Below are 13,304 nucleotides of genomic sequence, written 5' to 3'. Positions count from 1 at the left end.
TATAATCACAGTCTATTTTAGTTAGCTAACAATAATAATTATATGAAAATAATATTGGCTTTTCTTTTAAACGAAGTAATGTATTTTGTATTTTGTCATAAGAAATGTAAATCAAGGGGCGCCTGGGTGGCTCAGTCGATTAAGCATCTGCCTTCAGCTCAGGTCATGATCCCAGGGTCCTGGGATCGAGCCCCACATCGGGCTCCCTGCTCAGTGGAGAGTCTGCTTCTCTCTCTCCCTCTGCCTCTTCCTCTCCCCCTGCTTGTGCTCTCTCTCTGTCAAATAAATAAAAAATAAAATCTTAAAAAAAAAAAAAAGACATGTAAATCAAATGTAATCAAAATGTAAATCAGTTTTTGTTTCCCACAGGAGACTGATCTTAACAAATCAACGGGATACAAAAAGAATAAACTTTACATGCTATTTTCATGTAAATGACATACAATAGGACGTCAACCCAAAATCGTAAATGAACAGTCAACAAGAATAGACCATGTGACTGTGAAAATGTCAATAATCTGCAAAAGAACTAAGGTACCTCTGCATTATTATAAAAAGCTGTGCTATTTTTTTCTTGTACATCTTCCCCTCGTGCTGTAAAGAAAGTTAGTGGGTAGAAATCCTTGTGTGCTGGTTGCTTTCCACTGGCCATCAGTTTGCCCTCATAGAAGAGCTCAGAGGTGTAACTGCCAAAAAAGACCAAAATAAATAAATAAATAGTGATTTATCATCAAAATTAACTTTATCCATAAGAAAAAAAATTATATTGACTATAAATTATAGTCAATTCTAATAATGCTGCTTTATGTCCATGATTAATTTTAATTCAAACACCTAACACCTATGAGGGCAAGACTGTCCCCAAAATTAATCACAGCAATAACAACAGAGTAGGCTCCTGGTATACCATTGCTAAATGAATCTGGTCAGATATGAAGCCAGAATATAGAAAGAAAAGGAAGAAATGACAATAGTCAATACTAGGTAAGAATCTTGCTCTATGAGGAAATTGCTAGCTATTTTCCTGGTTAATACATATTTTTATTTATATGGATCATTTACTTACACATGCAAACACAAAGATATATAGACACTGAAACACATACAACCGAAGGACATTCAAGTCTTCAGCTGCAAAAAGAATACTTTTTACTGATGAAAAATACTAAGTACTTGATTCATTACTGACTGCAGCAAATGACTGGCAACAATAAGGAGAACCACATTTTGAGAGATTGATAAAAGCCATAGTTAAATCTAAATTTATTTTTATATCTATCTTATTGTTTTCAGAGAAACCTAAAAATGGTTTTCACTGACTAACATAATCAATATTACTAAATTATACTAAACTTTAAAAAACTAAGTTTTTGGTGGGGTAGTGACGGGAAAGGAGCACAAACGGGCTTTCCAGAGTGCTGCTAGTGTTCTGCTTCTTCATCTGGAGGCCGGGTTACATAGGTATGTTCAATTTGTGACTGTTCATTGAGCTGTCACTTATGATATTTTTACTTTTATAGAGGCATACTGTATTTAATAGAAAACTTTAAAAACTTTATGACTAAGTTTCATGGTTTTTCCTTCCTTACTTGCTTCCTCCCTTCTTTCCCTACTTTTAAAACAGATTCCTTATATAACACAGCCAGACATAAAAGAAACTACTATGTGTTCTGTCAATATATCTGTTTATTACATCATGTAGTTTTACATATATATTACATATTTAGTCACAGGAAAACATCATAACTGGTAGAAACTAAAATTTTAGTTTCTAGGATTGTGTATTTTGTGAAAAATTGCAGCTGACCTTTGAGGTGCTCTTTTTCAGAAATAAAATTTAACATAATTTGCAATGCCAGGGACACCACGTAACTGTGCTGGGACTAGTCTGTCCCTCGTATCAGTGCCATACAGAGTTCCCACCCACCAGACTGCAGGAAGTGTGACACAGAAGGGGCAGCTCACACCTACTTGATGATAGCTTCATGGGAGCGGTAGTTCTCACATAGGAGGATCCTACATGGAAACTCGGCAGGGTAATGCTCATAGAGTCGATCAAGTAATGAAACATGAAGGTTTCTCTCCCTGGCAAACTCGCTGTAAACAAAAGGACTGAGCTGTAACAGACAAACATACAGAGAAAATTTAACTAAATATGCAAGTAGCACTTTTTTGACCTACTTATAAAAAATCCACTACGCTGAAACCTCTAATGTACTAAATCTCAACATGCTGAATGCTGGAATAAGCAGAATCAAAAATACTTTCTCTGAACAATTTTACTACTATAAAGAACTAGGCTAAAATTTCTAACTTTTCGTTTCAGTATATCAACAGTAGCACAGAGTTTCTACACATAGATTAACAAAGAGCTCCTCCAACATAATAATAAATAGCCATTACTTCACTAACTTTCAGAGATGCAACCCACTGCATCACTGGGGGAGTTAATCAGTTATTTCACTAAAACTGATCAACTATTTAAAAGGGTGAGCTGGAAGGATATACAGCCTATGACTAAAAAATTTAATTTAATAATCAGTAAAATAATGCTTTTTATCTCATAAAGTATAAGGAGCCATTCTTGATCATACCTTTGATGACTAAAGAACAAAATTAAACTACTTTTGACAAAGAAACAAAAACAGAATTTCTTCCTCTACATTCAGCTCTTTCCTGGATGTCGTCAGAGCTACAATACTATATAGGTTCAATCCCGGTTACAGCAGAAGAGAAAGAACTTCAAACTGCAACTTTGTAAAACAAAGATTAATACAAAAATTCTATTTCTCTTTCCTTATATAATAGGTACTGAAATACATAAAATCAGACACATTCTTTGAGATGTGGGCTGTCATTTTGAATTAAGTATACTCTGTTTCCTATGATGGCAAAAAAATCAACCCTTCATGAAAACAAATGCTAGGGACAAGAACTGGGGAACTGTAGGAAGGATAACTTATATTTTCTAAAGAAAAGTAAAAATCAAAGAGTCACACTCTAGAAAGCTCATCTTCAAATTAAAAACATGAAAATTATAACACTGACAGACTCATTCATCCCACTCCCTATCCAAAGAAGGAAAAAAAACAGTGGGATAGTAATTTTCCTTCTGAAAAAGCAGTATTTTTCATTATTAGTACAGAAATATTTAAAGTACTTAAACTGTAATACATGGCACAATCTCAGAGGACGTTTTAGAAAACAGAATATTAAACATCAAAATATAATTAGTAGTTCCTTCAATATGATGACTCAGAGGGCACATACCTGCATGTGGTCACCAGCCAAGACAATCCGAGTGTTTTTAGTTGCTAACGCTAGAGGCATAATGGTTTCACACTCCATGGCCTGGGCAGCTTCGTCTAACAGGATGTGTGTAAAAAACCCTACAAAGTACAGTAATAAACACAGTAAAGCAACACACAGCAGCAATAAAGGCAGCAGCAGTTCTTTCCTTTTCTGCTAAGGCAAGAGTTCAGTGGGCTCATTTCAGAGCTACGAGTACTTGTAATGCCAATCCTCAATTTAGAAAATCGTTAATTTAAATCATTATTTGAAGAACGGAGATGAAAAGAAAGAACTATTCTACCCAATAATAGATATGAAATGGCATCTGGTGCTAAGGACCCCCCAGAGGAATAGTTGACTGAGTACATATAAAAAAGATGTTTGAAGTACAAGATAGCAGCTTTTCACCAAAAAAGAAGGGCTGGCAACTAGACACTGATAGTCCTCTCATTATTTATGTGATGAAATATCAAAAATAAAACAATGGCAGTTTATAAGTAACTTTAGCTTTACCATACGTATTGAACATTAAAGAAAATCATACCTGAAATCTAATATAAGGGAGAAAGTTATAATCCAACCTTGACTGAAACAAAGGGGTTATCGATTAGCAATTCACTAATTTGATTATTTAGGGGTTTGTGTGTGTGTCTGTGTGTGTGTGTGTGTATAAAATTATTTAGTCTAACAGCCTACCCTGGCTGAAAAACAGAATCACCAGTGTGGAAAAAATGACAGACAGATGTCAAGCATCTAGAGTAGAAGGCATTTCACATCTTGAATGCTATTGCCACTCACCCTGGGGCACAAGATTCTGTGTACAGAAGGGAGGTGAAAGTCCTTTTACCCTTAAGTGGGGTAAAGAGGCAAAAATCTCACGGTCTCAATGTGGAGAAGGAAAAAGTTCTCCCCTATGGCCAATACACCGAGTTAGGAAGAAGGGGGCCTTCTTTTTACTAGTGTAGCAAAAGAACAAAATAGTGTCTCAACAGAATGACAAAGTTATAAAACTCTCTGAATTAATTAGCCTCCTCTGAGGAGGGCCCAAGAACTGAACCTCTATTGCTATCCCTATTTCTATGAATATCAGCAAGTTCCAAACCATTTTTTATGCAACTCTGTAATGCAACTTGTTTTTTGGTTGGGAACCTTCTAAATCTTACTAACTGGCAGTAATAACCACCATCATCATCCATTCATACAAATGGTTATGGTTGATAGTGTAGTATTAATAACTGTTGTCTTATTTCCTGACAGTGGCCTAAACATGATAGACGCTTGTGCATTTTTCTCCCTGTTAAGGAGACTGTGTTTTTTGTTCTACAAAACTAATTACTTAAAAACTACTGTTTTCATTAGATAACAGTTAAATAGAGCTAGGCTTGAATCAGGAACTGGATATATCATGAAACTGTTATAGCTAGTGCTTAAGCTAGTACAGGTGACTTGAATTAACCAAACTGATTTAGCCTGAGCCTTGGTTTTCTTATCTGTCAAAGAACCCTCCCTCCAGAGGGCTGATACAAGAATTAAATGAAATCAAATATAAGCAATGCCCAGAACAAAGGACATAGGCAACTTCTAAGTTGTTCTTCCATATTCTTGCTCTTCAAAGCCATTCTTTACTTCCCCACAAAACTACACTGTTAGGAGGTTTGGGCATTTCATCTACGTGGCAAATAGGCAGAGTATAACCATGAAGTAATGAGACTGATTGTTAAATAAACATACCAAAATTTACATTTCAAATAAGTGTTGTTCCATTCAAAGAAGTCAGTTGGGAGGAAATAGAACTCACTCCAATGATGCAGTCACTTGTTCAAAACATTTTTGAAACTCTGCTTTTGTAACTGCCCTCACCAGCCAGCTATGAACTGCATGCACAAGAAAATAAGTCTCATTACATGAGAGGCACGTCTCTCTCTCTTTTTTTTTTTTTTTACCCCTAATGGTATTGCTCAATTTGATCACCTACCTTATTTACCAGACATGTCTCAGAAAGATTTTGAAGCTTTTCTAAAATTAAATCTACCCTCAAAAAAGAAAGTTTGGCCACCATTCATTCATTTAAGATAAACAGAGGTTTATCAAGGGCCTCCAGGTATCTATACCCTGGGCCAGATGCCAGGAATTCAAGGTGAAGAGAACAGTATCTACCTTCCAGGGACTCCAATGTTCAAAAGAATCTGTCACTGGCTCTGAAAGCAATTCCAAAAGGAGAGAGCAAAAAAGTGTTGAGCAATGTCAACCATTATAATATGGCAGTAATAAATGAATATTCTTCCAAAGCAAGTACCTTAAAGTGGTACCACTTTTTGATGGTTAAGTTCTGCCATACTTATCAGAATTACTTGTCACCTTTTATCTGTACTTCGTATTAGTTTGATTTTACAGATTCCTGTACTTAAATATAATAATCTTAATAGTATGTCTAAAAAAAACCTATCATGATTGCTGTCTCTACACTGTGTAACACAAAAGCATTTTAAAGCAAAAACTTGAGAAAATCTTAAAAAAAAAAAAACTAACACTATCCAAATTTGAATTTTTCACATGACCAATAGTAAGTAAATACCATCTGATAAGAGAACAAACAGAATAGTGGTCACTCAAATGTCTGAACTAGGGGTTGACTTTTTTTTTTTTTTTTTTTTTTTGGTAAAGGGCCAAACAGTATATACTTTAGGTTTTGTTGGCCATACAATCTCTGTTGCATCTACTCAACTCAGCTACTGTGGCACAAAGGCACCCATACGTAATAAATAGGTAAATAAATGGGCATGGCTGTGTTCCATGCAATAAAACTTTATTTACAAAAACAGACAACAGGCCAGATTTGGCCCACAGGCTATAGTTTGCCAACCCCTGGTCTAAACTGAATGCAGAAACCCTATGCATTTAGAGACACCCTATCTGTGTCTTGAGTCAGCATACCAGGTTCAAGGTCCAACTGACAGAGGTACTGGGAAGTATTCAATGTAACAACAACCACTCGGTGTTTAAGAATATCTTCTTTCTGTGGCATCTGAAAGGTGGAATGTGCGCTCGAGATCAAACAGTACTGATGCACAACTGGGTGGACAGTCTTTACCCAGCGATTTCTGAAATATACCCTATAAAAGAAGATAATATTTCCTATTTATATTTATTAACATCTTACCAGCATAATCAAAAAATTAACATTATTACGTTAAGACTGCCATATCTGAAAATTAACAAATAAATCTGGTAACCATTAACACTCTACTGAATTAGAATTTAACATACAACTGTGACTATGCCCTACCAAAAAAGGATTCAGACAGAAAGCATATGTACTATCATAAAATAAATATCTAATTATTTTTAAGTGTTCAGATTAATCTTACAACAGAATGACAAACAGTTTCATAAGCACTATAGTTTTTTCAGTTCAAAAGATTCCCATTTGGGAATTACTTTTTTTCTAGAATATTCTTACAAAAATATACTTAATTCATATTGTAATTCTCTATGCTAAAAAAAAAAAACCGTGAATTGCACACCTACAACAGAAACTTAAAAGTTATCTGCATTTCACCTCAGAATTCTTACACCCATGTTTAAATCTAAAGGAGATTTACCTAAATTATCTAAAGGAGATTTAAAAATAAATTTAAATTTTGGACAATCAGAAAAATCTTAAGAAAGACCATCTCTTCCATTAATTGCAAAAGAAAAATATTAATAGGCCTCATGCAATAGACTACTAAAATGGTACAGAAACAAGGCATCCATCCATCCACCCACCCACCCATCTCTAACCCACTCACATATAACAAAGATCTACTGGGTGTCTACTATGCTCCAGCACAGAGACAAATCACATGGTTTCCCAGCTTTCATAAAGGCTTTGATTTACTCTGATTTTAATGGAAAGCTATCAAAGAGTTCTGACAGGGCAGTCACATGATCTGACTTATGTTGGTAAAGGACCACTCTTTCTCTGGTAAGAATATATAGTTTGGGGAGCTGGGAGGGGGAGGGCTGGACAGTGGTGTGCTGGTAAATGTTGCACAACCAGCTTGGAGGGTAGGGGTGGAGCTGATCCGTAGTGTTTGCTGACTTCTGTGGTATAAAATCCACTACCATGGCCAATTTCAAGCTACCAACATGATGTCACCAAACATGAACTTGGGAAGACATGTACATGATTGGTTCTCACAAGCCACTACAAGCTGGCTGCAACACACCACCGACTGGAACAGAGGCAGGGGCAGGGGAGGGAAACAGGGAGACCAGCTAGGAGGTTGTTGTAAGGGTCTGGACAAGAAAAAAATGACAGCTTGGACCAGGGTGGTAACAGGAAAGATGTGAAAATGGTTGGATTCACTACACATTTTGAGAGTAATGCTGACGGGATTTAGTGAACCAGATGTGCAATTTAAAAGAAGGATGATTCTGTGCCTTTGAAACTAGATGAACGACAGTGGTGTTTACAAAGATGGTCAAAGTGAAGAACAGATTTGAAGTGAGAACAGAATTCAGTCGTGGACAAATTCAGTAGCAGACATCCATGTAGGGATAGTCAATAAGCAGGGGGATGTATAAGTCTGAAGTTCAGGAGAATGTCTGGGACAAGAAATACACAATTGGGATAATATTTAAGCCTCGGGACTAGATGAGAGCAGCTGGAGAGTAAGTGTAGATAAAAAAGAAACTAGTTGGGAGAATGACCGATGGTTACCCCAACATTTAGAGGCAGGGAAAAGAAGGGGAAACAGTAAAGAAAACTGGCAAGAAGCAATCAAAGAAGTAAAAAAGAACTCAGGAGAGCGTGGGGTCCGATGAAGGGATACAAACGTCCATGTTACTAACTCTTTTGGATATTCTCCAGGCCCATCACAGTACTTGACTATTAGCAGCATCCAGCCCTGTGGCTGTTCCCTCCTTGCAACACTCTCTGCCCTCAGCTTCCATGACTCAACCTCTCCTTGCCTTCGTTCTTCCTCCCTAGGTTAGAATTCTCCTAGGCTTACTCATCACACTCCTCTTCTCGGGCCCTATTCTCTCCCTGCCCATCTCAGCCAGGCTCATGACTTCAATCACCACCAGTACTCTAGTGACTAACACATTTTTCTCTCTCCAGCCAAGACCTCATCTCCAGAATGCATATCAACTTTTTATTTAACATTTGTCTCCTTTAGGATATTTAAAAGGCAGCTCAAATGTAATATGCACAAAACCTAATCTAATGATCTTCTAAAATGTATTCTCACCTTTCATGATACACTTAAAAACTGGTTATTACTTTTAAGGGAAGCAAAAATATATATATATAAATTAGAAAAGTAAAGAAATATATTTTAAAAGCATTACTCTGATAGGAAGGACTGTAAACTTGGTAAAAGTAACCAATATCACTTCTAAAAGATGCAAAAATGGGGGTGCCTGGGTGGCTCGGTCAGTTAAGCGCCTGCCTTCGGCTTGGGTCATGATCCTGGGGGCTGCATCGGGCTCCCTGCTCAGCAGAGAGCCTGCTTCTCCCTCTTCCCCTATTCCTCCCCCCGCTCATGCTCGCTCTCTCTCACAAATAAATAAAATCTTTTAAATAAATAAATAGATACAAAAAGGTTAAACAACATGTTTTAGGTTTTAATAAAAAATAATTAGATCAGCAAAGCGGAATTTACTTTTATGTAAATGAAAACTCTCATTTTACAAATTATCTGAAAAAAATCATTTAAAATTATGATTCCATTAATATTAACTAAAATATGTGCATTTAAACACAGAAATTACTAGAAACTAAACTCCAAAATGTTAGTAGTATTTATCGCTGTGTGCTGAGATTACAGATAATTTTATTTTCCTCCTTGTTCTTTTCTATATTTTCCATACTTTCCTAAATGAAAATTTCATTGTAAAACTGGAAAAATGGTTTTTCAAATTACTCATCAATACTAATGCCAAGCACCACTTCGCCCTCAAAGGAAAAATAAAACTTGAAGTTCTAAGTCTCACTACTGACTTTTTTTGCAATTACCTTGGAAAACCACCTCAAGTTGAAGCTACTAAAAAGAAAAAGTTTGATTGTTAAGCCTATATCTCCTTAGAAGTACAATATTCTGGTGCTGACTTCAAAAAGTTTAAATATTTTCTTGGTGCTTTCATTTTGTGCAACATTTAAGGTAGACACTGTCTACAAGATTATTTAAAACACAACCAACATTTTTCAAAAACTGCAGAATAGTGACAAGTGTCACCTTCAAGCTCATAGTATGAAATGTGACACCAATTAAGTAATTTACATATTTCTAGGAACAAACCATCCACAGATCCCACATGAATTATGATTGTTAGAGTAGGAGATTGCCTGAAATTTTATTCATGTATTGAATTCATATAAAATAAACCCCCCAAAATGTTATTACACAAGATACTACAGAATCAGAAAGACCTGATCCCAGAATAAAATCTATTACTCTGAAGATCTGTATAAAACAACAAATACCTTCTATTTGCCCAGAAAGCAATAAATATACACTCTCTCCATAGATAACCTCTATCTACTAAGTAATAAGTCTGCCAGAACCAGATACCGATCTTCAGAACCACACACAGAAACTGTGTTTTCCTCTCTAGTCCGTCTTAAGGTTATTTAAATGAAATATTTAATTTAAATGAAATAACGAAATATAATCTAAAATGGTTTCTAAAACCTCCATCCCCAAATATTTTAAGCTCAACTCCTGGCAAGTAATAGAATTTTATACATTTCAACCATAAGTGTGTATATTTGAACATATGTACTGTATTAAACTATTTAACGTTTATGACCATTTTCACACTTTATGGCATTTACTATGGCCCACTCTAGACTACACTAAGCAGAAGGCAAACTCTTCAACCGTCGTACACCACAGAGACAGCACATCTTCAAAGTCACACGCAGATACTTAGTGCCCCCTTGTGTTCTTTCCCCTGTATCCTGGGACAGATCAAGCTCTCCCCAGAGTGCTCAGCCATGCTAATTTCCTCTATCCCATCTCCCATACCTCTCATGTTTGTTGTCCATCAGGATAATTACAAATTAGTCTGAGTACAGATGGTACTAATAAATTTTAATAATTCAGTGCACTATCCTCCTAGGAAATACATTTACAAGTTAACACCATTCCCAAAGAGAAAAACCATGGTGAAAATATAGGACCACAAAAAGAAAAGATTTAGTAAAAGTCAAGCCTCTTCTTATTTTATTCTATTTACTAAATGAAATAACTAGAAATTTATATTTAAATACTTTTCCAGCTTTCTGACTGAACCACTCTTAAGACTTACGGAGAGGTGAGATTTTCTGCTAAAGAGCAAGTTTCTATATCTGGGCCACTACAACTACACATATACCCTACTGAGACATAACTTCTTATTCTACACATTTAGACGCACTACCTGTTGGATTATAACCTTCAAAACATAATTTTACGTGGGAAAAGTTAAACATAATGCTAGTCACATGGTAGATGTGAATCAACAACAGTTCTTCAGGCCCAAATAACAAATGACCTATCCTAGGTCAATCAAGATGTGAGGGGGCTTTACTTCATTGCTTCCAAGCCCAAGCACACCATGACAATTGAGGCTGTCACAGTTCCTACATACCACACACATATACAAACATAAACACACACACCAACAATAAAAGCAAACGAAACACCTCCATTAAAGTAAGAACACTCATAGCAACACTGCTACTAGCTACTGAGCTTTTACTTATGACTAAAAAAGATTAGAATCTGAAGCAAACTAGTTACTGATGAACTTATCCAGTGATAAATACCACATTTTCATTTATAGTGATTGTATATATGTGATATTTTCTTATTAAATACAACTGGATTCTACTTAAAACAATTATTTCTGCTCTAATTTATCTTCCAGAGTGAAAACAAAGTATGGCATAAAAACCTGTGTTAGCAGGCCACACCACCTTTTTCTCTTTTGTTCTTTTTAATGCAATTGTAAAATCATTCAAATGGCTTTGGTTGTGGTTATTAAGAATTAAATAGCATAATCTCATTTTTCCATGCCTGGACTCAACTAGAAATAAAAAGTTAGTGGATTATGATTCAAAAGTGTGGTTAGAAATTAATTTGTAAGCAATAATTGTATTCGAACAACACAGGGCATGACATTATTAGTTTGTAAAATGGCAAAACTAAACATTAATTCATATAACAATGAAAGCAAATGGTGTATAAACAACCATTTAATGATTCTTTATTGTTTTCTGAAGAAAAGGATTTTATTCCCCCACAATCCGTATTTAAGTACATTTCATATCCATATACATTTAAGACGACCTTTCTATATCAACGTAAACTTTTGACACTTTGTTTCTTAAATGACTGCAAGAAGTTTTAAATACCAGTCAAATACATTTTGTTGCAGAAATCATATCAATATTTCATGCTTCTCTAAAGTGTAGCTTCTATGAAATTACCTGCATGATCACAGTCAAAATTTTATATCTACTGCATGACTACTCTGCCATGCAAAATATGCTGGAATTTTAATTAAATTTGATTTAAATAAATCATATTTATATTATTTCATCATAGTATCTTTTAGAGGTACACATCAAAATTTGCTCAGATTGCAACAACATTTTTACATACAAAACTTAAAAAAGGATGTCTTTCTCTTTACTTAATGTTTAAGAAATGAATGTGGTCAAAGATTTTTAAATTTTTCCTTAATTTTAAATGACTGCTTCAAAAGGCATCACCTCCAAATGCCAACATACAGTTAAAGATTTTGCGTTCTTCAAGTTACTAAAATCTTTACAGACACCTTTTCTTAAGAATAATAAAGTATGATACAGATACATAATAAGCCTTAAAAAATACCTGAGAGGTCTTGCCTGGGGATTGCCTGCTTCTACATATGGATGTAAATAATCCTTTATGTAGAGGTCAGCAGCACTATTAGAATGGGTGCAAATGAGGATCCTGCTGAAATAAATGGTGCAAATAAAAAGAATGATAAAACACAAAACTACTCAAGCAGTATAATACCAAACAAAAGCAGTGGCCATCTTAATATCATACATTTCCCTCAACCTGCTCAGCAATCTCCAACATATTACTCAATGATGTTTTCAGGAAACCATTACTCTTTAAGCTGTAAAGGAAACAAGTTCCCCCAAATTCTTTTTAAATCTATCACACAGAACATTTTTTACACACCCAACTCTTTTGGCTATAACATATATCACAATTCCTTTTGCAGACTTGGAATTTTGATGGCTATTTAAAAGGTATCATTCTCTACACTGCCAGTTTTTAAAAACAGTATGTTTTAAAAGAATTCAAATTTTAGTCCTTTGGGGTTTTGGTGTGTGTCTTTTTTTTTCCCCCCCAAGCTGAATTAAAGTGGTCTTGCTAGCCTTAGCTTTGTACTCACAATAAGGACAGAGGCCTTGTGCCCTAATGATGAAATCGGAGCACACATACCACCATCTCACCTCGTCTCCTGCTGCTGGAGTATGTGCTTGACGGCCTGAGCTAGAGTGAATGTTTTGCCTGTCCCATAGGGTCCAATGATGAGAACAGGAGGCAGCTGTATTGAAAGTGGAGTTGTAATGGCCAGAACAGCCTCTTTCTGTTTTGCATTTAGCCGAGGATCCAACTGCTCATCCCACTGTCTACAGAAAATAAAAATTTATTTTAAACACATGCACCTTATAAATAAACAAAACACAACATGAGAGAATCCTAAATTTTACTGAACCATTAAAAATACTGAAGAAGCAGAGCATCTACAAAAACAAATGCTTATTCTAAAACTTCTCTTCAGAAAACTACCCAAGAGAGTCGGTGCAGGGTGCTTCACTATGTTAATCAAAACTCACTTTAATTACTTTGTCCTATTCCAAGTGCAAAAAAAGATTTTTTTTAAGATTTTATTTATTTATTTGACAGAGAGAGACACAGCGAGACAGGGAACACAAGCAGGGGGAATGGGAGAGGGAGAAGCAGGCTTCCCGCCATGCA

General features: G+C 35.5%; 1 protein-coding gene across 5 annotated transcripts in view; it reads right to left on the bottom strand.

Annotated features, from left to right (window-relative positions):
* HELZ (helicase with zinc finger) overlaps positions 1-13,304 on the bottom strand; it is a 159,085-nt gene that overhangs the window by 63,482 nt on the left and 82,299 nt on the right. For 3 of the 5 annotated variants that reach the window (XM_032429922.1, XM_032429923.1, XM_032429924.1), the window contains 6 exons: positions 12,776-12,955; positions 12,159-12,263; positions 6,226-6,404; positions 3,271-3,389; positions 1,972-2,117; positions 539-686 (listed from right to left, as the gene is read on the bottom strand). In XM_032429922.1, coding sequence (XP_032285813.1) covers positions 539-686; positions 1,972-2,117; positions 3,271-3,389; positions 6,226-6,404; positions 12,159-12,263; positions 12,776-12,955 — 877 coding nt within the window. The remainder of the gene's footprint in view (positions 1-538; positions 687-1,971; positions 2,118-3,270; positions 3,390-6,225; positions 6,405-12,158; positions 12,264-12,775; positions 12,956-13,304) is intronic. The other 2 variants (XM_032429925.1, XM_032429926.1) reach the window with 2 other exon arrangements.

Source organism: Phoca vitulina, unplaced genomic scaffold (genome assembly GCF_004348235.1).
Source record: "Phoca vitulina isolate PV1807 unplaced genomic scaffold, GSC_HSeal_1.0 scaffold41, whole genome shotgun sequence".
Taxonomy (NCBI): domain Eukaryota; kingdom Metazoa; phylum Chordata; class Mammalia; order Carnivora; family Phocidae; genus Phoca; species Phoca vitulina.
Note: the sequence above shows the minus strand (reverse complement) of the source record. Positions and strands in the feature narration are given on the sequence as shown.